The sequence below is a fragment of the Eumetopias jubatus genome, unplaced genomic scaffold, assembly GCF_037043125.1.
Source record: "Eumetopias jubatus isolate StellerSeaLion01/CBP00866 unplaced genomic scaffold, mEumJub1_p1.0 scaffold_8, whole genome shotgun sequence".
Classification (NCBI taxonomy): Eukaryota; Metazoa; Chordata; class Mammalia; order Carnivora; family Otariidae; genus Eumetopias; species Eumetopias jubatus.
The window spans coordinates 6565750-6593374 of record NW_028274814.1 but is presented as its reverse complement, the minus strand read 5'-3'; the positions used below and the strand labels follow the sequence as shown (position 1 = coordinate 6593374).

The 27625-nt window shown below is 44.1% G+C and overlaps 1 protein-coding gene across 4 annotated transcripts; it reads right to left on the bottom strand.

Moving 5' to 3' along the window:
* Positions 1 to 1370: 1370 nt before the first annotated feature.
* Positions 1371 to 27309, bottom strand: MAP3K8 (mitogen-activated protein kinase kinase kinase 8). 4 transcript variants are annotated; one of them, XM_028120934.2, is made up of 9 exons: positions 27071 to 27143; positions 24540 to 24752; positions 22588 to 22946; positions 16074 to 16241; positions 13600 to 13861; positions 12298 to 12404; positions 7415 to 7567; positions 6527 to 6773; positions 1371 to 5587 (listed from the first exon to the last, which is right to left on the bottom strand). In XM_028120934.2, exons 3-9 carry the CDS (start codon positions 22921 to 22923, stop codon positions 5457 to 5459), a joined length of 1404 nt encoding a protein of 467 aa, XP_027976735.1. In that variant the 5' UTR covers positions 22924 to 22946; positions 24540 to 24752; positions 27071 to 27143; the 3' UTR covers positions 1371 to 5456. The 4 variants fall into 4 exon arrangements, with proteins under 4 accessions (XP_027976735.1, XP_027976734.1, XP_027976737.1 ...); XM_028120933.2 differs by lacking the exon at positions 27071 to 27143 and adding an exon at positions 26686 to 26794; XM_028120936.2 differs by lacking the exon at positions 24540 to 24752 and having other exon boundaries at positions 27071 to 27309.
* Positions 27310 to 27625: the final 316 nt, after the last annotated feature.

The window sequence follows — 27625 nt, the reverse complement described above, 5'->3', positions numbered from 1 at the left end:
GGAATTTATAAACGGACCGCCACCTGTTTCCAGTGCCAGTGACACAAGCAAGACCGTTCCTGCTCTGTGGAGTTCTGCACGTGTGTGGGAAAGATAGACCTGAGGACGTTCAGCTTCCTAGAGAGAAAATCTAGCATGAGTTAAAGAAAATAATAAGAGCCAACATGTGTACAGCAATGCTGTAACTCCCGTAATCGTTAGTGGTATTCGTGCGATGATACAGTGATAGGCGGGCTCAGGGCACCTCCCCGTGGAGCTGTGATGAGAGGATGCTGTGCTCTCTAGCTGACGCCTCTCTGATCCGCACTTCCAGTGGGCTTTCCTTTCTGCTCACCAGAATGAATGGGATCTCCTGAAACCCAACTACTGCGCGCTGGGCACCCCCATAACCAGCTTTTATCTCGCGCATTCTGGATGCAACAGATATCTCTGAATTTCCTAAGTACCCAGAACTTTCAACTAACCCTGAAAATAAATGAAGCATGCGCTCTGTTCTCAGATGGGATCGCTCCGAGCGGTCGCGTCTAACTGATTCTGGAGGGAGACAAAACAGATTCCCCACATCTAGGTTAACTATGGGTAACATGGGGGGAGATTGTAGTCTGTGTAGAGGGATGAGCCAAGCTCCAGCTGTTGAGGGCCCTGGAGCAGCAGAGTAGGGAGCAGGATTGCTCGCTGTCCCATGCTCTCTCCCTCTTCGCTCTGTCCTGCATGCCCTCCTGAGAGCCCAGCAAAAATCCCGCTGAGGGTGCATACAGATGAGTACAAAAGTGCTTTGTCCATAGCTACTTTGTATCTCTCCTCTCTCTGGCCCCAGGTGCGCTTTGAAACCATGTTATTATAATCATGGTTTTCTTGTGCATTTGAGATTAGATCGACATTTAAAAATCTAGCTCACAGGCAGAAGGTAAAACTGCAAGTAAATGCTTGGCCAAAGAAGTCTTTGTTGAAACAGTGGGGACCTGCGTCAAAATAGTCTTCTAACAATTGCAACATAGAAGGCGTGTCCTTTCAGCGGGCACTGGATATTTGAGGGGCTTGGGTCCTCTCCTACTTCTCTACCCCGCAGGGGCCAGCACAGTTCTTGGCACAAAGTAGGTCCCCAATAAAGCTTCAGCTCTCCACCAGAGCTGGCCTGCTCTCCACTAACTAGGTCTGCTCTCCCCTGGGTGCATTCCCTCCTGGCTGCCCTTGAGGGGTTGGCCATGGACCTGTGGCATCAAGCAATCTTTACTCCCAATCACGCTGCAGACCTACAAAAAAAAAAAAAAAAAAATCCCCCCAGGTCCTTCAGAAAACACTGGTGTTTTGTTCAGGGCAAATTAAGCTCAGAGACTGAGATTCTTTGCCAATAATTTATTTGACACAGACTCATTACGGGAATTAAAATTCATAATAGTAATATTTCACAAGCCAATAGCATACAAGATAATGCCTCTTAATAAGCCAATAAAGGAATAACATACTCCAAACCAATGACAGATAAATTACACTATTGTTCCAGGCAACGGGAAGGTGAAAGAAATACAGTCCAAATTTCGTTGAGGGGTACCTTTGTACAAGTTGGTTCTCAGTGGAGTAGTCAGGCCTTCCAATTAAAAGCCGGTTATCAGCTGCCCGCGTAGGTCCCTCACTGCTGCGGCCTGGAGCTGGCGGGCGATGGGGCCGTTGTTGGAAGGCAAGGTGGGCTGCTCCGAAGGTTATTGGTCCAGAGACTGTTCCATGGTTTGCACCACGGGCTACAAGGAGTGGGCTCACCAAGGTAGGAGTAGATGTCCCCTCTTCTTCCTGAGACTGTCAGCCCTACTGACCGAGACTATCCCAGCCACGGCAGAAGCAGGTGTCTCAAGATCTCTGGAGAGCTCTTTAGATCAGCAAAGAGTAGTCTTATCTAGCCGGATCCCTCTCGAATTGCTGGTCAAACCTCTTGGTTTTCCAACGAGTGAGGACACCGCAGCCGTTACTGTGGTGTCAGTAACACAATGGTCCTTTCCGCTCCAGGTGTGAGAGTTCGAGAACTAAGTCCTAATATCCGATTTCAAAACCATTTGATCAAAATAAGTTACTCAAAGCAAGTTCAAACACAAACAACATTGTCCATAAGGAGCTTTCAAAACATGGATTTGAAATCACAGCAAGTCTGTACACAGCCACCGGTTTCCGTATTGAGGTATACGACTGACATTTGCTATCAAGAAAAGATTTGAGTGGCGGGGCGCCTGGGTGGCTCAGTCGTTAAGCGTCTACCTTAAGGTAGCCTGGGTGGCTCAGGTCGTGATCCCAGGGTCCTGGGATCAAGCCCCGTGTCAGGCTCCCTGCTCCGTGGGAAGCCTGCTTCTCCCTCTCCCACTCCCCCGCTTGTGTTCCCTCTCTCGCTGTGTCTCTCTCTGTCAAATAAATAAATAAAATCTTTAAAAAAAAGAAAAGAAAAGATTGATTGGCTCAGACGGTCTGATAACAGGCATGCACTAGGGAGGAACACGGGGGCTGACAGGAATCCATGCCTCGGACTTCAAGTTCGACTGCAGCACTCGGCACCAGGGCAGACACCTGGTGGAACCTTCGCTCCAGAGGTGTGGATGCGCTGGCTGACCCCCGATGAGAGCTGTCTGTCCAAGGCTGGGCAAATCCCCACTAGGGCCAGCAAATTCCTGGTAGGCATTCTTCCTGACCTGTTTCAGGTTATTATACAGACCCCAAGGCAAGCACAAGGTGGGGAGTGATAATCAGAAGGCATGGCTCCAGCATGTGCCACGTGACGACCAGCAAGTTTATCTAGAGACCACCCTATCCAACAAGGGGCTTAGACATGATGACCTCCAGACCCAAGCCAGAAACGTCCAGTCTGTCTTCCATGAAGCATTTCAATGTCCGCACATAATCAGAAGCCTTGTTGCCTGAAGCAGGAATTATCAGGGGGGCAAGAAGCAGGTTTCAGGATGTGATCATTCTGTCCCAGCTACACTCAAAAGCCTGAGAGCCCCCACTGCTTGCCTTCTCAGGAAGCAAATGACGGATTCCCTCAGGGCCAGCTCAGGGCCTCCTTCTTCTCTTAATCTGACTCTATCTGCTGGCCCATCCCAGGCTGCAGCTCTTGGCTTCCTAGGTCAACAGCTCTGCAGGTGCCCCGCACACAGAGCCCAGCCCCAAACGTGCCCTGCGAGCCCTCAAGACCGCTTTCTCGGCCCCCACCGCCCCTGATCATCTTTTGGCAAACATTCCCAGATCTTTCCATGAGAGCTCCAATTTATTTAAAAGGCATGTTTTTTCTCCCAATGGAATTTGTTAACTAAACAATTCATATTGACTGTTTCGGTTTTTCATGAAAATCATCAAAGGTTGTACACCTTGGCCCAGGGACAGGTCCAGGTTTTGTTGGAGCCGATGTAGGATAATATAGATGCAGGCACAGGGCCATGGGGGCGCCCAGGCAAGCGAGGGGCCCTGAGGCTGAAGCTTCATTAGGTTGGTGATGAAGCCACCTCTGCCCTTATTTGGAGATCTGAATCCCAGCGAGAGCACAGGGCTCTCTGCAGCAAGACAATCCACCACCTATGATGGTCTATCACCTGCCAGGAGCACAATGAGGAAGAAAAGGGGGACTAGAGGTAGAAAGTCCTAGCTTCCATGACCAGCTCTGTCTCTTTACCTGCTCTGTGATCTGAAGCATAAAGTGACCTACTTCACTGTGCTTCAGCTCCCCCTCTGAAAAAACCCGGAGACAACGGTCCATCTTTCATGCGTGTGCTGTGAGGATTCCAAGGATGGCTTTAGGTAACACACATAGAAGCGCGTCATACGGTTTGCTCAGAGAACGACTGAATCCAACTCCCATCCAACAATTTTCATCAGGATTTGTGTTCGGGATTAAAATTTACCTTCTGCAAGGCAAGTTAGTTATTTTATTTATTTCATTTCGTTTTTTTAGGGAGAGAGTGCACAAACAGCCAGGGTGGCAGTCAGAGGAAGAGGGAGAGAGAGAAACTTAGCCAGGCTCTGCGCTGAGTGCAGAGCCCAATGAGGGGCTCCATTTCACAACCCATGAGATCAGGACCTAAGCCATAAACCACTGTCCTGACACTTAACCAACTGAATCACCCAGGCGCCCCCAAGACAAGTTAGTTATTAACTTGACAAACAACAGACACAGAACCGACAAGCATATATTCAAAGGTAGTATAAATGTATAAAAACAAGATGCAAAACAGAACCACACTTAGCCTAAACCGGTGGCTGACAATTCTTTTTCTGCGCCCACGCGCCAGAGGGACATGGCGTAATCCAGACAACAATGGCTTAAGGCTGCAGCAACAGAAGAGGGGCTTATGAACAATTTGCAAACCTCTCAGGTGTTCTTTGCTTCCTCATGATACACGTTCTCCTCCAACCTATATCCCAACCCCCATAAGCCACCCCCAGTCCCAGTTGAGAATCACATTCTTTCCAAGAATTAAGATAAAATACTGAGTTTATTCGGTTGATTTGACCAATTATGCTGGATAAAAGTGTTGGTTTCATTTGCATGATGTAAAAACATACTTTAAGTGGGACTACTCACATATTCACAACAGTAAAAATATATGTATAGGTAAGAAAAATTCATGGAGGCATTTGATATAAAACATACACAGTATGCTATTTTAATACACAAATGCTTAGAAGAAAGTAGTCAGAAGAGTTACAAAAGTAGCATCATTAAGAATTTAGAAATGTTTCCATTTTTCTTAAAGGTCACGTTCTCATCCTTTGGGATGTACAGAAATTATGTGGTTTACACAGTTTTATCCACATTCAAAACATCATGTTTTAAATGTTTTAAGCATAGCATATACAGTACAAAATGTTTCCATAGGAACATAACAGAACCTGTCACTAGTGGTCTGCTGTCAGATGGCTCCTAAATAATCAGCCATTTTTAAGACACTAGTCCAGCTTATTGCTATAATATTCAAATTATTCTATTCACCCAAAATATAATGACTTTAATTTATACTAGAACCTACCTACAAAGGCTCAAGGAGTTATCATATAATATACACCAATATATACAAAACAATTATCTGAGTTAAATGAAGTTCTCAACCTTAAATTAGAACCAAGAATAGTAATTTCAGGCTAAGACATTATCCTTGTGATATTCTCAGTATTTACAACATTTTGAGCAAAGTGCACAGTGAATGGAATCAGTCACCAGAAATGATCCTTCTATGAACTCTCAACTTCCTTTGAGTTACACCACCTGAGACATGAGAACCTTTAGACTGGGGGCTACCAAGGCAGCTTCACGAATCAAACCCATGGGAGCCACGTGGAGTCACATTCATGAGTCACGGGAGCCCTTATCTGTTTCCCTATACAGAGGCCGATTCCCTATACAGAGCCCCGGTGTAGAGTCAGCAGAACCAGCTTCCAGGAGCCCAGTGCTGAGTCTTATTTAGAGCAAATGATGCCACCGATCAACCATATTCTAGTGTTGGTGGACCCCGTACAAGGTTGAAATAGCCAGCCAGGGCCCCAAGGTCTATGTAGAGAGAACGTTGCCTCTTTAGCATCTCAGATTCCTCAGTGCTTCCTGTGCATGATGAATCTGGAAAGGGAAACATTGAAAAAACTAAAATTAATGACCAGGTGACATGCTCAACAATAAATACCTGTTTTTTTCTGGGGAAAAAAAAAAACAACGAACACTTGGCCCTAATCAAACAGCATTCAAGCTATGGTTTAATTAAAAACCTACAGATTTAGAGTAATAGACTGTGGGCTAGTTTATGTAATATGACATAGACGAAAGGGTTCGAAAAAGAGTCAATGAGGACAAGAAATTAGCTAGAAATTCTGGCATGTTTTCTAACACCCCAGATGGTTCTCTTTAAATACAGAAAAGTCAGACAAGAGGATGAAATGCAAATAAACATTCCAGGCTTGACATCTGGGTTTGGACCTAAATGGATTAAGAATGCCACAGATTTCAGTAATAAAAATAGAAACCCTCTCCGTGCATATTCAATGTTCCTGGAATGTGTACTGACTTTGCTAAGTGGGAAAGATTCATAGCTGGCAAGGAGATTTTAAGCAGAGGAAGACAAAAATCCAAGTTGACTTCAAATTCAATATTTTATCTGTGCAGGAGCAGTGCCCTGATGTCTCCAACCAAGGACTGGCGTGACTTACTGTAATTGCATGAAATAGAACCCTGTGCAGAACCAACAAGCAAGACTGCCAGGCTTGATTTGTTTTTAAAGGCAAATGATACTCCCCAGTGCAAAAAAGCAAGTCAGAGGCGATCCTCAAGGACTGTTGTTACCTACATTTGTGTTGAAACATGTTATGATTTGCTGGTCACTTAGCCAATTTTTTTTTAATGCTTTTGCTAAATAACATTCTTGCTGAGACTTCTTAGACAATTTATGGCACTCAAGAAGTCACGGCATTCTTTTTCCACCCCTTTCGTGACCAGCGTCGGCAGTCTGAGGTAGACAGAGAAAGAAGGGAAGCAAGGGGCACTGCACATAGCAGGTGTCCATACCCGCAATGTTCTCAGGAAGCTCCAACTCCTTCCTACTCAGCAGCCTCTTCCGCTCAAAGAGGGCAGAGTCCAGACTCTGACAGCGTGGCTGATCCTCTCTGGGGGGGTTCAGGGCGTCGTGTTTGAGTAGGTCTGCTGCCCTCGGGCGGTGATTGGGGTTCCTCTCCAAGGCGGCCTCTATCAGCAATCTCATGCCAGGGCCGCAATCATCCGCAATATCTTCCAACGGGGGCGCCTGCTTGTGGATCTAGCAACACACCAGCTCTCTTACCACCAACGGTATGAAAATACACCCTCAACAGTTCAAGTGTTCTGGTGAACAAGACCTGGAAAGTTACTTGTTTCCCACTACACGCCCTGCAGCGAATACAGTCATGCCCTTACACGAGTTTCCCTTTAATTCCATAATCACCCCGAGTTAAACCCATCCTTTGGGTGAATGAAGTTCAAGGGTCACTGTGCTGTAAAGGGGAAGGATCTGCTCTGTGATCTCCCAGTGGTAAAATGGAAGTGGCATGTTTCATTACATCCAAGCTGGCTTGGGGATCTATAATCTCATATCTCTTCTATGAAAGTGTTCAAAGAACATATACACAGTTTCTTTGGCTCAGAGATTTATGCTACTCAGACTCTACTAAGTGGCATTTTATGAGGCACGAATAACAGAATAGCATATATGCCCAATGCACATTTTAGCCAATTCCCATTGCAAGAGCAATGCCTTCTTTGCAGGAATGGGACTTTCCTCCATGTAGGAAGAACTTTCAGCTTCGCCTCCTGAGTCACTAGTTCACATCATCCCACTCGGGTATGTTACAGGAGGGACAGCAGCTCTCCTGAGCAGGTGAACCTCCCCTGCGCCCTCAGCCCCGGCTGAGCCCCACTTACTATGTAGAGGTAGGAGGGATAGGCTGAGCGAGGGTAGCGCTTCACCCAAGGCGGGGTGCCTGTCTGCATGTGGATGAGTGTGGCTCCCAGGCTGTAGATGTCTGCTTTGGTTGAATGGCCTCTGCATAGGATCACCTCTGGGCTCATGTAAATCTAAAAAAGAAGGAGAAAACATCAGTCTGACTCTCCCCCATTTCCTGGGGTGTCCATTTCCCTCATCCATTTCTGGAAGCTGGCTCATCCACCTTTACCATATTACTGCACGTTTTAGCCCTTCAGAAGAGCATGTCACGGCTATGCTCCCTGAAGCTGGGGAGAGGGACACCCTTGGGGGGCAGAGGAGGTGGTCAGGCAGCTTTGGCCTGAGGTGTATCTGCAGCCTAATAAAGAACACTCTTTTTCCACATACTGAACACATAGGTAGACCGGGCAGCCACGGGCCTGCAGCCAAGAACCCATCTGAGTTGATGGGTGGATGATGAGTAGAACACCCACTCATCACGGTTCTGGAAGGCACTGACCGAGGCTTAACTTCTCTATTAAAACACCAATTCTGGGCACGTGGGTGGCTCAGTCGGTTAAGCGTCTGCCTTCAGCTCAGGTCATGATCCCAGGATCCTGGGATCAAGTTCTGCATCAGGCTCCCTGCTCAGCGGGGAGCCTGCTTCTCCCTCTGCCCGCTCCCACTCATACACCCACACACGCATGCTCTCTCATGCACAAGCACAAAAGTAAATAAATAAAATCTTAAAAAAAAAACAATTCCTTTCAATATTTAAATGAATACTACAAATACGCATCTTCACTTCACATTTCTCATTAAATTGCCAAACCTCTACTTATCTGCCATGATAAAATGTGGCAGAGATCCACTGGGTATTAACACCAATCACATGGGAGAGAAGCACTTCGAGTGTAATGTTGTAAAAGTGGTCCTAATTGGTCATTTATACAAACTACTTCTTATTTCTACCTACCACGTAGCCCGGTGACTAAATATTAAACGCATGCCATTTTAAAATTGGTTTCAGGCTGGAAAAGCAGGGCTAGTTTCAGAAATAGTTCTCCTAAGAAGTCTCTGCTTATAAACTTAAAAAAGAAAGAAAAAGCAAGCAAATGCTGGTGACCCATGATCTGTATTTATGGCTGGTACAGATACAGTAGTTAAAATCTTAATTATCAATATTTTACATTAAGAAATGTTTATGCTGCCCACCGTCTGAATATGGAGAAAGGGGTAAGTGTTCCGGGAATATATTTCAGAGTCAGTAAGTAAAAAAAAAAAAAAAAAAAAAAAAAAAAATTTGCTTACAAAAACTGGGAAAATTTCCCAGTTTCCCCGTCCTAACCATATTCAACACCATCCTACAACACACTTCCTGGCTGGCTTGCTTTTGTTCCCTTGCTCATTCTGTCTGTCTGTCTGAACGAACAGGCTAAACTGAGCTCCTTGTTCTCAAACATTTCCTGAAGTGAAGGCAGAGCATTTGGATCCCCACAGACTTTCTTACTAAATATAATCACAAAGTTAAACACATGCAGTGGGAAAGATTAGTTGTCCATAGAGGATAGTGTACCTCCTCTCCCCTTGTTTGCCCTCCTAAGCAAAGAGCAGGCAAAGTATTTACTGTTGGTGTAACCCACAGCAGCTCTGTATACAGGGCTCTGGAGGCCCCCAGGGATGGCACATTTAGGGATGCAGCATTCTCTCCACTTGGTGGCGTAGCTGCTCCTCCCCCACCCCCTACCACGGAACGCAGATCCCCCAGTGTTCCATGGCTCAGAGCTCCTGCTTCTGTAGGCTCTACCCGAGCCAGAGCAACGGGGCATGGTGTTCAAGAACTCTTCAGGCTGGCTGACTGCAAGCATGAAATAGGCCCGGTGGGAACCATGCAAGGCAACCTGTATGTCCGGGGGTCAAGGCCTTCACCTCTCAACACATTTATTAGAAATGTGTCACGTGTGTGTGTGTGCATGAGCGTGCACGTGCATGTGATGATGACATGTTAACTTACATCAAGTAAGCCCAATCACAGGCTCAGAGGAAAATAAGAACTTTTAAAAAAGAATCACGCTATAAAAGTAATCCTAAGGGCGCATGGGTGGCTCAGTCGATTAAGCAACCGACTCTTGATTTCAGCTCAGGTCATGATCTCAGGGTCGTGAGATCGAGCCCCACATTAGGCTCCGTGCTGGGTGTGGAGCCTACTTAAGATTCTCTCTCCCTCTCCCTCTCCATCTCCCCCCCATCCCCACTCCCTCTCTCTCTTAAAAAAAAAAAAAGGTAATTCTAATTAGCTATTTACATTCATTATTCTTTCTCTGTATGATGTAATTAAAAAACAGTAAGTTAAGTATATGCCAGATTAACACTGTGCTTATATTTTATGGTTACAGTATAATGTTCTGAATATGAATGCTGGGAGAGATCAAACACAGGAGACCAGCTACACTGCAAGGATCAGCAATCATCTACAGCTATTCAGCAGTCAAGTGATCAAGTTCCAAAGGAAAGTAAGTCTACATGGTTGACTTTAACTAGCAACATCTTATTGGCTCTTTAACTAGGAAGAGTTAAAATAAGCTCACTGAAAGCTTTCAATGGTGATTTCACACCAATATCAAACTTCGACTGGTGAGCACCATACGGATAGTAAATGCAGGCTGATTTGAAGAAAGTTTATAACGCTCAACATCAAAGCCAGTTTAGTGCTTTGTAAAAAGCAATTTACATTTGCTGAAAATAACTCAATCCAAAATACTATTTAGGAGTAAACACTATGTTATTATCTCATGCTCAAGCACACATTCTCTTTCTGTTAGAGAATCCCAAGGAAGACAATTCTTTGTCCAGCCATTGCAAAATGTTCAATTTGATCACACTGCCGGGAAGAGAAAGGTATTTTCTATCTTTAATACCATAAATAGTTTGTTTCTCAAACTGGCTCCAGGAAAAAGGGTAGAATGTCACATATCTGAACTTCTGACTAATGCCAAAATATGCTGAAACATTTTCCAAAAAAAACATGTCATAAGCATTAAGTCTTATTAGATTTTGTGCTTCGGTGAAGTATTCTTAAGATCTGGGGACTAAAACATTCTTTTAAAGAAGTCTAGAGTTTTCTCTTCTAAATATCATTCTGCTCAAAGACAACTATCGAGGATCCTTCCTCAAGTCTTTTACAGAATAACTTCAGTAATACTAGCAATTTCTTCTGCTTCCCAGGAGAGTTTTTGCTTTGAGAGAGTTAAGAAAAAACTAATACAATTTTAGTTTCAGACGATGATTATTTGTTTGCTTGTTTTTGCACTGCAATCGGGTTCAGTGCAATATATCTACGAGCTAGACTAAGGGCTGTCATTTGGTTAAATACTAAGACTGACCTAGTAATCTTTTTTTTTTTTTTTAAGATTTTATTTAATTGGGGGGGGTAGAGGCAGAGGGAGACAAGCAGACTCCTCACTGAACGCAGAGCCCAACTTGGGACTCGATCCCAGGACCCTGAGGTCATAAGCCAAGCCGAAGTCAGATGCTTAACCGACTGAGCCAACCGGGTGCCCCCTGACCTGGTAATCTTAAGGAAAAGGCACAGCCAGTGCCCTCCCTCCATTTGCTGGGGGCACTTAGAGCAGAGAGAGGGCACGGGGCTGGGAGGGTCTGATAGTTAAGCATGGGCCGGGGAGGCAGCTTCCACTCACATTTACCTTCCCAGTTGCATCCAACCCCATGCCCATCATAATCTACCATGAACTAAACTGTTGCTTTTTTAATAATTCAGGTAAATTTAAAATAGGTCCTCTCACCAAAGAGTGGGGGTTGCTGAAGTACCACCAAGTCCACAGTCCTTGTTGACCCCTGGCCAGTGCTCCCGATACGCACAACAGCCTGACACATAGCGATGTTCAATAGATGCTTCTACATGAATCCACTCTTCAGCCCAATCATGTATATGTTAAATTAAATATATTATTTGAAAACCCATGAATGCATTCCTCACAAACTCATTTACATTCAGAAAAGTTTGTGGTTTGGTTTTGCTTTTGCTTCACAAATGAAATAAATATTAGAGCTAGTTTGTATCTCTAAATACAATTTATTTGTGCTATAATAAATTTTAAGTTTATTATAGGCTCTCTAGAATTAAAGATAAGCCTAAAATATTGTTGTTCCTCAATATATATTATTAACGACTATGACAATTATGACTTTAATTGAACCAAAACAATAATATATATATATATGTTATACTAAGAATATACATACTAGTTATATTAAAAAGTTACATAGTAGTTAGAATTTAGTCTCCAAAAAAAATTGGTTTAAGTCCCAGATCTGTCACTAGCTGAGTAACTTTGGGCAATTTATTTTAACTTCTTCAAGCTTATTCCCTTATTGTAAATAATAGTATTTGCCTACAATAACAGTATTTACTAATAACAGCATGATAACAAGGATTAAATAATATAATTAATTTAAAATGCTAAAATTAGGGGCGCCTGGGTGGCTCAGTCGTTAAGCGTCTGCCTTCGGCTGAGGTCATGATCCCGGGGCCCTGGGATCGAGCCCCACATCGGGCTCCCCGCTCAGCAGGAAGCCTGCTTCTCCCTCTCCCACTCTCCCTGCTTGTGTTCCCTCTCTCACTGTCTCTCTGTCAAATATATAAATAAAATCTTTTAAAAAAATAAGATAAAATAAAAAATAAATAAAATGCTAAAATTAGTACTTGGCACAGAACAACTGCTCATTAAATATGTTTCAATGAATAGTAACATTTGATGCAATGGTTTTCCTCCCCTTTTTTGTCCTTTCTGCAACAACACCAGAACATTTTTAAATTTTACTCTTAAAAAGCTATTGACCTTTCCTATGGGAATAGAATTACCTCTGTTCCACGAAGGTCCTTAGGAAAATAGATATCTTCAGTCATTTGAACGCTTAGGCCAAAATCCACCAAAACAGCTTTTGTAGACATGAAGACAATGTTGCTAGCTATAAAAAGAGGACATTTTTTAGGATAAAATTGTCTGTATACCCATAAATAAAATAAAAACATCACCTGAAATGATGAGTCCCAAATCAGAACAGACTGAAATGTGCTCCCTACCGAGATGACTATATTATATCCAAAAGAGGAGGATAAATACGGGTGAGAATTCCAGTGAAAATCACTTCATATGTGCCAAGAGCGCAGCCAGCGCGGGGGTAAATGCTTGCACACACTAAGAACGCTCAGGATACAATGGCCAAGCCATGGAAGCAACCTAAGGGTCCACGACAGATGAGTGGATAAAGAAAATACGATGTGTGTGTATGTGCACGTATAAGACAATATTATTCAGCCACAAAAAAGGATGGAATTCTGCCTTTTGCAACAACATGGATGAAACCTTGAAGATCTAAGCGAAATCACTGAGAGAAGTCAGACAAAGACGAATACTGTACGAATCTCACTAGTCCATGCGATCTAAAACAAACGAACTCATAAAAAGAGAGAACAGATCGCAGTTGCCGGGGGGGGGGGGGGGGGGGGGCGGGCGGGGCAGAAATGGGTGAAGGCGGTCAAAGCATACAAACTGCCAGTGATAAGATGAACAAGTTTGGGGGGGCTGTAATACACAGCATGGTGACTATTGTTAATAATGCTGTATTATATATTTGAAAGTAGCTGGGAGAGTAGATTTTAAAAGTTCTCACCACACCCACACGATTTTAACTATGTGAGGTGATGGATGTGTTAACTAAGCCTATTGGGGTAATCTTTTTGCAATACATACGTATAGCAAATCATTACATCATATACCCTAGGCTTACACAATGTTATGCCAGCTATATCTCAATAAAGCTGGAAAAATATAATAATGCTCGGGAGCTGGACTTTCAAATCCTAAGATATAAGCATATTATTATCATGCCACTTTCCAAAAATGAAAAAGTAAAATACCCATTTTTTTTAAAGTAAAAGTTTTGTTAGTTCAATGTAGCATTAAATAGTAAGGTTGATAGTGGGTCTTTGGCATTTGGTGCTAAAACACGTTGCATGAGCACAGGGGAGGAAGGTGAAAAGCCCTCGAGGGCAGCTCTCCTCTCCACCACCGAGGATCTTCAGACTGAAGAGAGGAGCCCATCTGCCTCCTGTCCAACTCGTCTCTAAGCCAAAGGGGTTACACATCCAAACGTAACTCACGTTTAATATCATGATGAATCACTTTCTTTGAGTGTAGAAAATCGAGTCCCTTGAGAACATGCTTTGTCACCCAAATAATTTCAAATTCTCTCATTGGTCCACAGCTCTCCAGTTTCTCGAGAACAGACCCTCCCTCGCCTGCTTCCATAAAGAGGTGCACAGTTTCACCCCAGAGCACAGCGCCATATAACTCAGCGATGTTCTCGTGCCGGAAGCAGGCCTGGATTTCCACATCAGATGGCTTAAATTGATCTACTGGGATCTAGAACACAAAAATACCAGTAAGATTCTAGACAAAAATATATATGAGATAGGTCAACTCACAAACCAGAGGGCAAATAAATGCCTTCAAGGAGATCATGATCTGCATGAAATTATACTGCCAAGTTAAAATAATGTTCAAACCTGCTTTTACATTACATCAGCTTTAGGTAAACAGTTCAAAATAAGAAAATAAGGACAAAATGTAAAATATTATTTTCACTTAGAATGTAGCAATCCAACCAAAGAATTATTTGTAATTGAATCAAAAGAGAGATAATTTCCCATCTATTTTGCATGTACTTTCTATGGCACCTAGATTTTAGGTTGTCTTTTCAATATTTCCACTTGTTATGAAGTAATATAATGTCTTTGGACATTATATTGCTCATGCTCTGGCAATGCATTTAAAATCTATCCTAAGGAAAATCAAAAGTCATTAATAAAGAAAAAAGTAGATCTTTCAGTGCAGATAGATATGTAATGTCTCCAAAATACAGAGTCGGATGAAGAAAGCAAGATGCACAAGTACATGCATTATGCTCCCATCTGTAAAAATCTCTTTAAGCTATACATGACCCATGTCCATAGAAATTTTCTGGAAAGATGTATAAGAACTCATTCACAGTAGTTGCCTCAAGGAAAGAGATCTCATTCTTCAACCTACATTCTTTTGAATCTGCTAAGTGTTGTTAATCATCTTACATGGTTTTCTTTTTAAGAAAAAAATACAGCTTAAAAATTAAATGTAAGTACTCTAGAGAAAACAAACCTGCAAAGTTCTTTTTTCATGCCTTTTGTGATGAAACTGTAAAACAGGACATTTTGGTTCTAAGACCTTTCTAAAATGTCACTAGAGTCTCTTAAAAGAGTTGGAACGTGTCTCTTCTAAATGCAAGCTTCAAATGGCTTATTATAATATCTCCTTGTTTTCTTTTGAGAACAGATACTCTAGCAAATCTTTATGAAGGAACAAATGAGGCCAATCTATTGTTGGTCTTTTTTTTTTTTTTAATTACAATAAGATACACTATGGCCAGATTCAGCAAATCAAAAGGGAGTTTATTTTATTGAACTCTTAAAAACTTTACTTTTTATTTTTTGATGGATATGGATCACTTTTTTATTTTATTATGTTATCTTAGTCACCATACAGTACATCATTAGTTTTTGAGCACTCTTAAAAACTTTTAAAGTGAAACAGACGTACCAAAATGCATAAAACTGGTTATGTATCCAACTCAATGAATTTTCAACTGAACACACCCATGTCACCACCATGTAGATCAAGAAATGGAACTCCACCAGCCCCCCCCAGAAACCCTTTCCTGACCTCTGCCAGTCACTGCCCCTCAAGGGCACCCACTATCCTGACTTCCAACAGCACGGATTTGTTTAGCCTATTTTTGGCCTGTATAGAAGTGGAATCTCATAGAGTAGAACTTACTTTGTATCTGGCTGTTCGGGCTTAACATATGGTGATGAGATTCATCCACACTATTACAGTTGTAAACCATTTGGTCTCTTCACTGTACAGTATCCCACTGTGTAAATATACCACACTGTGACATCTGGAGAATTTCCAGTTTGGGACTATTACAAAGAGTGCTATGATGAACAGTCATGCATAGCTTTTGGTGAGCACGTGCACATGCCTCTTGGGTGTGTGCCTATAGGAGTAGAATTGCTGGGTCACAGGGTGTGTACGTGTCCAGCTTCGGCAGCCTTCCAAAGCAGGGACGCCTCAGCAATGGCTACTTAAGAAGAGACAGGGTCTTTGCAATAATTGGTCTATTTATATTCAATCCTTTAATCTACAGTCTTGTGAAGCCTTGCAGCTTTCCCAGCTTGGCTTCCCTGCCTGGTTCCCTCCCCTGTGGGTGGGAATAAAAGAGCAGCACACAGATTTGCTCCTGCAGGAGAGCTCCCCTCCACTCCACCCTACCGCAAGAGGGATGATGTTATCCAAGGTCCTGCTGTAGAAGCCAGCAGCGTTTTCTGCTTTATCAACGCAAACTAGATTAAAACCAACTATGCACTTAAACAGACTTAGGGGCTGAACCCCAGGGAGCAAGCAAGTCCAAAAAAAAAAAAGAAGGATGTTTTCGGACAGGGCGCCCTTACCTAAGATCCAATCAAATGGCAACAAACAAGAGCCACGGTGCTAAACACACATACATACGGCGCAGGATGTCTGGTTATAAAGTACATACCAATTTACACGCCATTCTTTTCTTAGTCTTTATATCTTGTGCTAAGTACACTTTTCCAAAGGCCCCCCGAGGTATGAAATCAGAGCCAATATTCCTATAAGTCAGCTTCCAAGGGATGAGGAGAACATCAGAGTCTATTTGATAGCGTCCATTCTGGGGAGTGATTACCTACAACAAAACAAACAGGCAGGAGGATGAGAATTCCAGCAGACTCCTTTTCTAAGACACACCCTTCAGAAACTGGCTACTTTAGATCAAAAAGACACACCTTTAGAAACTGGTTACTTTAGATCCCATTCCTCAGCGCAGTGTTTGAAATTAATGTCACTGTTATGTAATTCCTAACAGTGTAGGGAGACTATATTTAGAGCTTCAGCAAGCCAGAGAAAGCATGTAACAGAAACACGTCCCTGGTCAGACCTGATCGTATTCCACCTCCTGGTGAGTAATTAATTGTCAAAATTTTTAAAATTATTTATCTAAGGGAACATGACTACTGTGACCAAAAGGCTGAAAATAAAGATTGCATAAATACAAACTGTGCCTGCAAGTTGACTCGTTTCCAATTATAATGTGCTAACCTGTTAGTCCGCATAGCTATTACTCACACATGACGCATACGGAGAGAGAGCGTGGAAATAAACTGATGATCGTAGAGGATTCTGGAAAATAAGGTGTTATGCCAGAGCTATGAGTTGAAAGTGCTGCATAAATCAAGTAAGGGGCAGAATTATTTCTCATCTACTTGCTCACTTAGTATATACTGAGTACATAAAAAGCACCAGGCACTGTGTTTGGTGCCGAGGAGGGCAGCTATGAACAAGAGAGAGAGATGACCCTTAACCTCCAAGAGCTCCTGAATAGGCCAACACTGGGAACAAGTGGTTTCAAAACCAGTTGACTCAAAAATTAAGACATATATCCTGGGAGCAGTGTGGATGCTTTTGTCAAAACTCAACAAACCGGACATTTAAGGTCTGTGTATTTCACTGCATATAAAGTATATCTCAATTTTAAGAGTAAAAAGAAAGAAAGAAAGAAAGAATTATAATGATAAATATGAGAATAAATTAATAAGATGTGTTATTTTGAGTTATGACCTGGAGCACATGCCTACAATATGTTTACCATGTTCTCTCTCAAGGGGAACAGGGTCTCAACAATACAAGGTTTGCCTCCGTGTAATTAGCAACTTTACGACTTCAGATTATGAATTCGGGAAGTGTGAAACTATCCAAGTGACATTAAGTTATTTCAAGCGCAGAAAAGGCTGAAGGGGAATGCAGACCACATGGGAAAAGAATGACCACCTGATTCATTGGCAGATGTGCGGGCCCCTCAGCAGGCCACTGCCAAGAGAATAGTTGTAATAACCCCAGGGTTATTCATTCAGGCTCCATTACTGCTCACAAATGGATGCACGTGCTCTTAGTCAGGGAATGAAGAGGAGGAGACTCCAATCCTTCGAGATGTGAAGTCACTACATTTAAAATGAAGTATTTCCTGCGCACTCCCCTGAGCCAGCCCCCGAGTGGAGCCCTAGCAGGAAAATGAAGAAGCACCACAGCCCAGGGTCTTGCCTTGTTTGAAATATGACCTCCTTTCAAGAAGTGTGTCACCTCAAGTTACTGAAGTCCTCTTTTTACAACACACTAAGGACATGATAAATGCAGTCCCTTGCCACATGTAGACAGAACCATACCCACAGCACTCAACCATACTTGCTCATTGCCTCGTTCTCGTTATTAAGTATTTACATCTCCTGTTTCACCTCGGCTCCAGCTATCCACTCAGGGTTTCATTCGTGTACGTTTTACTCTTGTCCAACTCAATCTGCCATAGCCCAATTTGACCCAAGGGATGAAGAAGAGTCACTGCAGCCATACAATGAGTGTTAATTATAAGGAAGGCACTGTGCTCAGCTCTCATCTAGATCTCCCAGCCATCCTGGGAGGTAAGAACTATTTTTATCTCCACTTTACAGAAGAGGAAACTGGTTTCAGGAGGTTAAGTAACTCACTAGGCCATGACAAAGTCAGGATTCGAACTCAGGTCTGTCTGACCCCCAAAGCCATCTCCTGTGTGCCTTCTATCTTCCAGAAGACAGGAATTAAAGCTTAGCCAGGATCAAAAGCCAGTTCCTAAAAGCCTACATTTACAAGTCACTGAGCACCTCAGCCTTCGCCTCTTTAGATGGAATACTGCAAGTTCCTTCATTCCTGTCTTACGAGCTCCCATGTTCTGGGGACACGCCTCCAAAGGCAGGTTCTCCTTTGATGATAGGCCCCGACACATTCAGTGTGATAGGCGACCACAGACTAGTAGGCACTTCTGCAAAGTCCCCGGTTCTTCCCCTGGCCCTAGACCTTCCCTCTTTGGGTTTGCAATGGTTTTCCCCACCCCCCTTCTTTTCCTATTTTTAGGGACCCTACCAAATAATCCTATGGAACTCTATGCTGCTCGTGTCTGCCAATTCTTCGGCTTAACCAAAGCCACCATCAAGTGCAGACATTATAAGCAGGCTTTTGAGTTCCTTCTCCAGACTAGTGACACTAAACAATGCTGGGCCCAGCAGCAGGCCTTGAGAAAAATTCTTAAGTACTTTAATAGGAATAAATTCCATAAAGAACCTGTAGGATATGTATGGCTGCTAGGACACAAATAGAACCTTGGGCTATTATCTAGAGGCATGTTATCGAGAACGAAGGCAAAGGTGGCTCTTTCCTACTCAATGGACTGCCATGCTTCAAGTTCGGGGCTGTAAGGCAGACACTGACCCGGGCTTGAGTTCCAAGGGTGCAACCCAGGTTGAGGATGAAAGCAACCCTCCGGTGACAAGTAGCAGACACAATGAGAAGTGTTTGTGACAGAGGCGAGAAGACGTGGGGAGCATGCAAGTTTTAAAGTATTGGAAAGACCGTCCTCAAGGAGAGTAACAATTATTTGCAACAGCAACTACCACAATGGCTTGCACTCTTTCAACACTCACTCTGTGTAAACAGGTCCCATGCATTCCTTATTTGTCCCACACAATAGCCCCACAGAGTGAGTGCTATGATGTGACCCATTTTACAGATGAGTAAACTGAGCCATGGAGGGGTTACTAGCCCAAAGTCACACAGCTAATCCATCTCAGAGCTGAAATACATACCCAGGCACTGTAATTCATGGGCCTTCATCCTCACACTACTCAACATCTATACCCTTTTTATGGCCAAAAAGTAGGACTAGGGCTAAGGAGAGTCAGAGACAGACTTTAGTGCATTACGAGGGAGGACTTTCCTACAATGAGAATTAGCTAAATATGAAATTAAATGCCCCAGTATGTGATAAACTTTGTCAAAGGAGATTTTCAGGCACAGACCAAAATGTTCCAACAATTATCGAATATGATGATCAGGGTGACGTAAGCATCAGACAGAGGGCTTGACTCAAGTATCTTTAAGGTTTTTCCAACCCTGAGAAGCCAGGACTCCATGACTAACCCCTGAGGAACAGCATTCCCACATCTCACACCCGTATCTATGAGCGAGCCCTTTGGGGCCCTCCAGCTCCCCATCTAATCACCAATGAGTTCAGTCTTTGCAACCCATTTTCAGTTATTCATTCCCCACTCAGGTTATGAATTGGTCTAGAGTATAAATAACCCATAGCACTCTCATACCAAGCAACACCTAGGTTGGTCTCCTAAAGTTTCTTCCCCAGGTCCTGCTGGATGTTGGTAGAATCTTTATCAAATATTTTTAGAAAGAGAGCACACATTTGCATACACGTGCAGACCAACATTTTACGAGCCAATGTTGCAGAATATTTTTGTAATTCCTGATCCTCCACCCTGTCTAATTAACTCCATGGGCTTTATGGTTGTTGGCTGCCAGGAACACACCATGTGTCTATGCGCCCCTGGGCCTTTGGACATGCTATTCTCATCTGGAACACTCTCCACTCTCCATCCCCTTTATCTGGCGGACTCCAACTCAACAGCTTAGGCATCAGTTCCTTTTAGAAGCCTCTCTGGCAGTCTCTCTTCCCTTGTGGCCACGTGAGGTGCCCTGTCTGAGCATCCCCATAGCAATCAGGGTGTAGTTGTTATCGGGAAGTAGCACACGGCATTATAATCACCTGTTTACTTGCCTCAGGCCTTCACCAGGCAGTAAGCTACCAGAGAGCCCAGACTCTTCCATACTGGATCTGTTGCGCCTGGAAAAGTACCTGATACATTGTTGATATCTGACCTATGTCTGGCAAGTGAATGGATGAATACTTGAATGAAGACATTTGGTCCATATGCAGATACACTTTATAGATGAACTTTACCTTGGAACCAGCCTGTCTGTCTGTTAGATAATGAGTGATCATTTATTAAAGCAGAGAAACAGATAGCAGCAAATGAAGCCCAGAATGGAAAAGTTTTGATAGGGTCTTAGGGGGAGGGCCTCAAGAAGACAAAGATCTCGAACACAGGATGGTTCCAGGGAGAGCACCATGTGAGGATGAGTGGGAGCCAAAAGCAAACCATGGCTTGTCTCGAACTGCCAAAGGTCAAGCATGGCAAGTCACGATTCCTATGCCATTATTTATAAAGCATGGACCTGGCATTGGTTACTAGCAGTCATAGGATGTATCCGATTCTTAAGCTTAGCGACAGAAAAGTCAACCACAGCCCCGAGAGTCATCGACCACTGGGATGATTTTCCCAGTGAGGCATGGTCTGCATTCCTGCAGATTTTGAGGTTCTCCTGTTATTCCACTCTGGTTTTAAAACTTCTTGCTTTATATTCTTGATCATTTTTAAATTAAAATCTTTTTAAAGTTTTAAAGATCCCTGCTTTTATGATATGTATTCTTAAATTTTCTCCTGAATACGCATTTGTTCACTTATTGAGCATAGACTCCACAGCTGGGACTGACAACATTTTACTCCTAGCCTTTGCTGATAAAATTTGCACTTCCTGGGCGCCTGGGTGGCTCAGTTGGTTAAGCGACTGCCTTCGGCTCAGGTCATGATCCTGGAGTCCCGGGATCGAGTCCCACATCGGGCTCCCTGCTCAGCAGGGAGTCTGCTTCTCCCTCTGACCCTCTTCCCTCTCGTGCTCTCTCTCTATCTCATTCTCTCTCTCAAATAAATAAATAAAATCTATAAAAAAAATTTGCGCTTCCTTGTAATGTCTTTGTTTCTCTCCTTTTTTGCATTGGCTTTTTTGTTTTCCTCCACTCCAAAACCTTTAGGAAAGCTATTTCTTTGTATTCCTTATAATTTTCCTGCTCTATTCTGTACATTCCCAATAAAGTTCCATGGCCCACCTCTCTTCAGTCTGATGGGCCAGGAGAAATGAATGCAAGTTTCTACATATTTATAAGCAAAAATATTTTGTTTAGGACAATGTTAAAAAAATTAGGTAGTCCTAATGTTAAGAAAATTAGGTAGTGCTCCTAGTTCAATATTACTTCCATGTATAAGAAGAAGTAATATTCTCAAGGTAAAGTACTTAGTCAACTATTAAACACAGTTTGGTATATCCAGACCAAAGCAAGTCATGCAACTATGCAAAAAGTAATCTTGCTCCAAATTGAGCTGGAGCTAAACACAACTGGTTTCTAACAAAACAATTTACTACATAGCTGACCTAAATTACTGTGTTGTTTTCAACTGAATGAATGTACTACTTAAAAAAAAAAAAAAAAAAAAGGTGAAGTAGTTTGTCCAGACTCCAATCGTTCAACACTGACCCTCCCCCTACATTAGCCATTTTGCCACATAAAACTAGCACCTAAAGAAAAGGAGTCACTTCCATCAATATGCACATTTTGCAAGCTACTACTTACTCTTTTGCAAAATGTCCTTTTTAAAAGATTAGATGACCTCTAGCCAACATTTACATTCACCTCTGACACACTAAGACTGCCAGAATCCCAGGCACACCCAAACACATCATCTGATCAACTATTGTGACAACGTGTTGTCACAATATTTTGGATTATCTGCATACTTGGTATGACTAAAGAAATATCTCATTTGTCATTCATACTTTGCCAATTAAAGAGAGTGAATCTGTGCATTGCTATTTATTGCCTGCAAACCATATTTCTGCAAGAACTGAAGTTAGCCAGTATTAATATTGTGACATTCCAAGACGTGACAAGAGAGGAGCAAAAAAAAATCCAGTTTTCAAAAATATTAATTAAAGATAAAGTATTGATTCCCCTCAGATGAAGTCTTCTTCTGCCTACCTGATGAATGAGCTTTCTAATGAATTGTTAAGTTAAAAGACATTCTTCTTAATGACCTATTCGTACGACTGTCAGTGACACATGGAAAAGATTCTTTAAGTGGAACTTTGACTGAAGACCTTTTTTGCATCTTTAACATGGAGATGATTCTTACAGATACTATGTTTTTAAAAGTCGCATATGGTAGCCAGTCTAAACGAAGTTTAACTGGCCCTCTGCTTACATGAAGCTGCAGGAGTAAAGCTGAACACACAGCACTCAACTGATCAGGAAAAAAACATACCATATTTAATAAAATTCCAGATTCCTGAGGCCGGTGTCCATAAAAACGCTTTGCAGTGTTGGATATGTGGTTTGCAAAGGCAAGCAAATCCTCCACAGTTCCATATCTGACCGATGACAACCAAGGCACCTCTTGGCCACTGAGCAGCAGAGATTCTGAACGCTCCTCATTTTGATTACTGTTTTGACACATGGTCATGAGACTGGGTTCATAAACTGCTGGCTCTTCACTTGTGTAAAGATTTTCCATAATGTCTATTACATCGGACACGTTCAAGTGTTTAATTAATAAATCGATCTCTTCTTTATTGTCACTTCCAGTGCTCATGTACTCCATCACTGTTATGCTTTCTAGAGAGTCTGCAAAAGAAAAGACAAACAGTTAGCTACCATATTTGTATTTGCCTTTAAGACCAATGGGAAAATGACAGCAAAGGATTGGGAACAGGCTTCCATATGCCTCGGTTTATAAAATGAGGGTTCTGTGTCAAGAGTGTGTAAATTCAAGTTGACAGATGGTGAAAAAAGGGACCTTTGATAACCTTTAGTCCGGCCATTCACTTTGCAGAAGGGAAACTTGAGATCCAGAGAGCTTACTCCTTACTCACTCACTCACTGAGCTGGTGGCATCAGCTATAGCCACTGAAAACAAACTTTCACTAAACATAAACATGAATAAGAGCAGCTCAGAAATCTGAGGAGCTGAGGCTCCTGGCCCTTGACAGCTTCCAACCCTACTGCTCCTCCAAGGGAGCAACCCTCCCCACACAGACTTCTGTGGCCTCCATGCCCTGGGTGACTTTAAAGAAAAAGAACTGGGGCGCCTGGGTGGCTCAGATGGTTAAGCGTCTGCCTTCGGCTCAGGTCATGATCCCAGGGTCCTGGGATCGAGTCCCGCATCGGGCTCCCTGCTCAGCGGGAAGCCTGCTTCTCCCTCAGCCAAAAGCCTGTAAAATGGATTCGAATCTAAGCAAACTGATGATGATAGGTCAAGTTTCAGGAATAATTCCAATGCAAATAAATTAAACAGCTTATTTAGACTGGGGACCACAAGCCTCAAATCCTCCTGCCAGCGACCTATGAGAAAGGGGAAGATTCTTTTAGCTGCGAATCAGCTGTCTCCTCTTGAGACCAGAATTCTTTAATTGTACAATGTATCTCAATGACCCAAGAAAGTTAATGTAATATTTAGATCAATCACCCTCTAGAAGTTGTGGTATTACAAAGAGGCCAGGACAGCCGAATCTATCCTAAGCAAGACACGGGTAAGGCTAGCTAAGCTAACTACATTAACCAGTGCTGTATTTTAGTTCTTCTATGCAAATCAGGCGCTACATCTGGGATCTGTAAATGAGAAAAAGAAGGTAAACCCAGGATTAAAAAAAAAATGATGCTGTTGCTGAGGATTTTAGAACAATTCCATTCCAGAGGATTAAAGATAAAAGGATTTAAGACAAAAGAGAATTTAGAGGCATGAACTTCTACTTAAACTATTGTGCTCCTGAAATCCTCTCTGAAAGATGCTTCTGGTTCCTGAAAGCACAAACCTTTAACGCATTCAATACTCAGTGCTAAAAGCCACAGGCCTCCATCTGAGGAGCTCAAGTACAAAGCTCCAGGAAATGTTCCACCTGGGGGGTGAGGGGGGGCACCTATAGCGCTGGTGACTACCACTCCACCTTTGGCCTCTGAGCCAAATTCATTTGAGAAAAGACCAAGGCAATCCAGGGACACTATTCACTTACTTGATAACCATTTTCTGATATGCAAGCTGTCTCTGCAGAAAGCATGCTATCTCTCGCATCCTGCAGTCTGGTATTCCACCTGGACTCAGGCTGCTTGGGCTGGACTGCCAGCCCTTCCTTCATGGCCTACAGGTTCCTGGGCAGGCACCTTACCCACTCTGCACCTCTACTTCCCCTGTCTGTGAAATGGAGGCATAACAGCACCTACCTCATAGGGCAGTTGTGAGGTTTAAAGAAGTTCAGGTGTGTAAGGTGTCTGGTGCAGAGTCAAAAAGCTCTGCCTTCCGTAGTTGCTGGTATGTGCACAACACAGAGAAGTCCTGGCTTTGCAGATACTGCTTAGGCCTCCTTTCTTATCTGCAAATGGGATGCGGCTACCTGTTCCCTGGGTTTCTTCACAGTAAGGTTTTAAATGCTGTATCTAGAACAAGAGACAAAGACAAAAAAGCAAAAACCTCTGAAGTGCTTTGATAGCTGTTAACCAGTCACATCTAGAGAGCGATGGAAGCTCCCCTCACAGATCTCCTGTGCCTTTGAGGAAGACTGATTCAGGCTCCTAGAGTCTTGAGTTAGGAAAGGAATTGCTTAGGTTCACAGAGGAACATTCGACTCTGATTTCCCTGGGCCATTCAGTTGCAGTTTCTGCTTGCAAAATTTACTGAGAAAAGGAAGTTAAAACAAAACCAGCCAGATGGAGGACCCCAGTGGCTGAAAAGCTCCAAGGCTCCAGGACTTAGCTAATGGCTCACCAGAGAGAAAATAAAGTTCCCAGGAGTAACATGACTCAAGAAAGAAAGAAAAAAAGTCCACACAGTTTACAAGTCAGTCAGCTGATCCAGTGAGTAAAGACAGGTTTTGATTTTTAAGTTCTGCAGAAAGTCTGGAGCATTTATGTGTGAAGCCTAAGCGGTCTGAACACACACACCCCTAAGTTATGTGCTGAGGGAGAGGCGGAGGAGGGGGGAGAGGGGAGAGGGGAGGGAGGGCAGTGTAGGACACTGATGCCAGGGATAATTCCTTAGCAACAGCAGGGCTCCTGTCACGCAAATCAGTACACCCCAGCAACCCTGATGACCAGTCAGCCTGCTAAATGTCCCTGCAAAAAGCCTCAGCACTTTCAGACCTTCATTAAGCAGACAACATGCTAGTGATTTCTGAGTTATACAGATCAGTAGCCATCTAGAAAAACTGTGGATTGTGAAGGTATTCTACTTTACCAATAAAGACTCTTCCCCACGGAGTTTACAATAAAAAATCCTCATAAAATCCCCACTTGACAATGGAGTAGACAACTACAACCATCTTAGAAATGGAGAAATGGGCAGCTGTTGTCAAAATGATTTGCTTCGAGTTATTTCAGAAATCAGCAATAACACCAAGAGGAAACCCTATTCTTATTCATTAATGTTACACTCTTGGCTACTTCCATTTACATAAACAGAAGTGGAGAAATTCCTAGCAAGTGTGAACGAAAAAAGGCCAAGATTATAGATATAAACCTCTGCCTAACAAAGGATAATTATACCTTTGGTTACTTCCCATTTAAAAGATTTTTCTGCCAAAATAGTACGTTGCCCCTCAGGGCATATCTCTTATTATATTTTTTCTCCAAAAGCCCCAGAATTACACATTCTAGCTATATAGGAGCACAGCCACTCTGCTTCAAAACCTCTAGACACCTCAACTATCCAATTTTCCTTGTAAGAAAAAGGCCTTAAGGGCCAGCTGTCGCAAGTACTGCATACAAACCTCAACGCCTCAGAGAGTTGGGGGCATCTGCTGGATTCAGATTATATTCTACTTGGCAAATACATGAGACATAGGCCACAGATACCTAATGCAACTGTAGTTGTGTTTCTTTCCCTGTTTTTAGTAGGGGTTCTTTATTCCGTGCCAAAATGTCTTTCCAAAAGTGAAATAGCCGTTTCTCTTAAAGGCAGTTCCTGGCCTTCCTTATTAACTTTTGGGGAAATCTCTGTGCACGCCGTTCTTCTGTCTAATCGTCGTTCTCCTCCCAGAACTAGAAGAATTTTGGAGTCCTGATATCACATTACGACCGGGAAACATCCGTGAAATAATCTCTCCCCTCCCCCAACATTTCTTCTTAGACCGAAAGCCCACCATTCACGTTCTGCTATAACGACCCTTTAGCCACAGAATAGCGTCCGGGTTACATAAGCGTGAAATTAAGTTTCAGCTATTCAAAAAGTTCTCTGCTCCGTCAACCGCCGCCCCCACTCCCCTCCTCCTATTCTTTAAAGCCGGGGAAGCCTACCAAGGGCTTATAAATTATAAAAAGCCCCCACGACTTGGGCGGGCGGCAGCCGGGTCCCCAGCCTCCGAGGCGCACTCACCGGCGTCGGCGGGGAGAGTGCAGCAGGCCGGTCGGTGTATGCGGCGGGAGGCACGGTGACAGAGGGTCTCTGTGTCCCCGCGCACTGCCCGGACCGGCACTGCTCGCGCGTTAGGGATCCGGGAAGGAGGAGGAAGGGGGAGGAGTCGGAGTCTGCACCGCGTGAGACCCTTGCGCAAGGTGCTTTCCAGCTGTGCCTGCGGCAGCCGCGACGCGCGCGAACCGCGGAAGCGCAGTAGCGCGCAAGGCGGACACGCCCCCACCTCCGGGAGCCCGGGAGTTCGCCCCTCGGCCCGGGGCAGCCGCGCTTCAGGGTGGGGACCCTCGGGGCACCCTGGAGGGCTGCCACCACAAAGACACCCAGAAGCCCCCGAACGGAGGGTTACCTGGCGGGCGGAGCGCTGCAGCCGCGGCCCCCAGACGGCTCAGTGCACCGCTGGTGGCCCACCCTCCCCGGAGTCGAGGGCGCCGGGACGGCGAGGTCTGGCGACAGCGGAAGCTGGAGCCAGGGCGACCGATCCCGGAGCGGGGCGCGTCGTCCCGACCCGAGGGCACCAGTGAGCGCGGTGCCTCCAGCCGAGGCTGTCCTCCCAGGCCGCCCTCGTCCGCCCCTGACTCACGGCGTCTGAGCCGGCCGAGGGGCGGCGCAGCGGACGCCAGCCGCCGCCTCCCCGCCTTTTCCATTTCCCCTTTCACTCCGTAAACAGAAACAGACTGCCGCGTTGCGGGGAAGCCGGAGCCCCCTCTCTGGGAAATTCCGTCCTCCTCCCCCCCCCCGCCCCGCCGCCGCGTGTCCTCGGGGCGCCCGGGCGGAGCGGAAGGCGGGACTAGGGACGAGCGGAGCGCGGCGCCGGGTGGGGCGCCGGCCGAGCGCGGGAGTGGCTATTCGCCACGCCACCCGAGGGGCCCCGGGACAGCAGCCGCGGCTCTAGTCCAGGGCA

Bases quoted from the DNA above. Each gene is read 5' to 3' on its own strand.
- MAP3K8 (XM_028120936.2), bottom strand. From the start codon at position 22,923: ATGGAGTACATGAGCACTGGAAGTGACAATAAAGAAGAGATCGATTTA. The intron at 13,862-16,073 runs GTATGTACTTTA...TTTGTGTTCTAG, and splicing joins AAAGAATGGCGTGTAAATTG to ATCCCAGTAGATCAATTTAA. The intron at 6,774-7,414 runs GTAAGTGGGGCT...GTGTGTTGCTAG, and splicing joins ATCCCTCCTACCTCTACATA to ATCCACAAGCAGGCGCCCCC.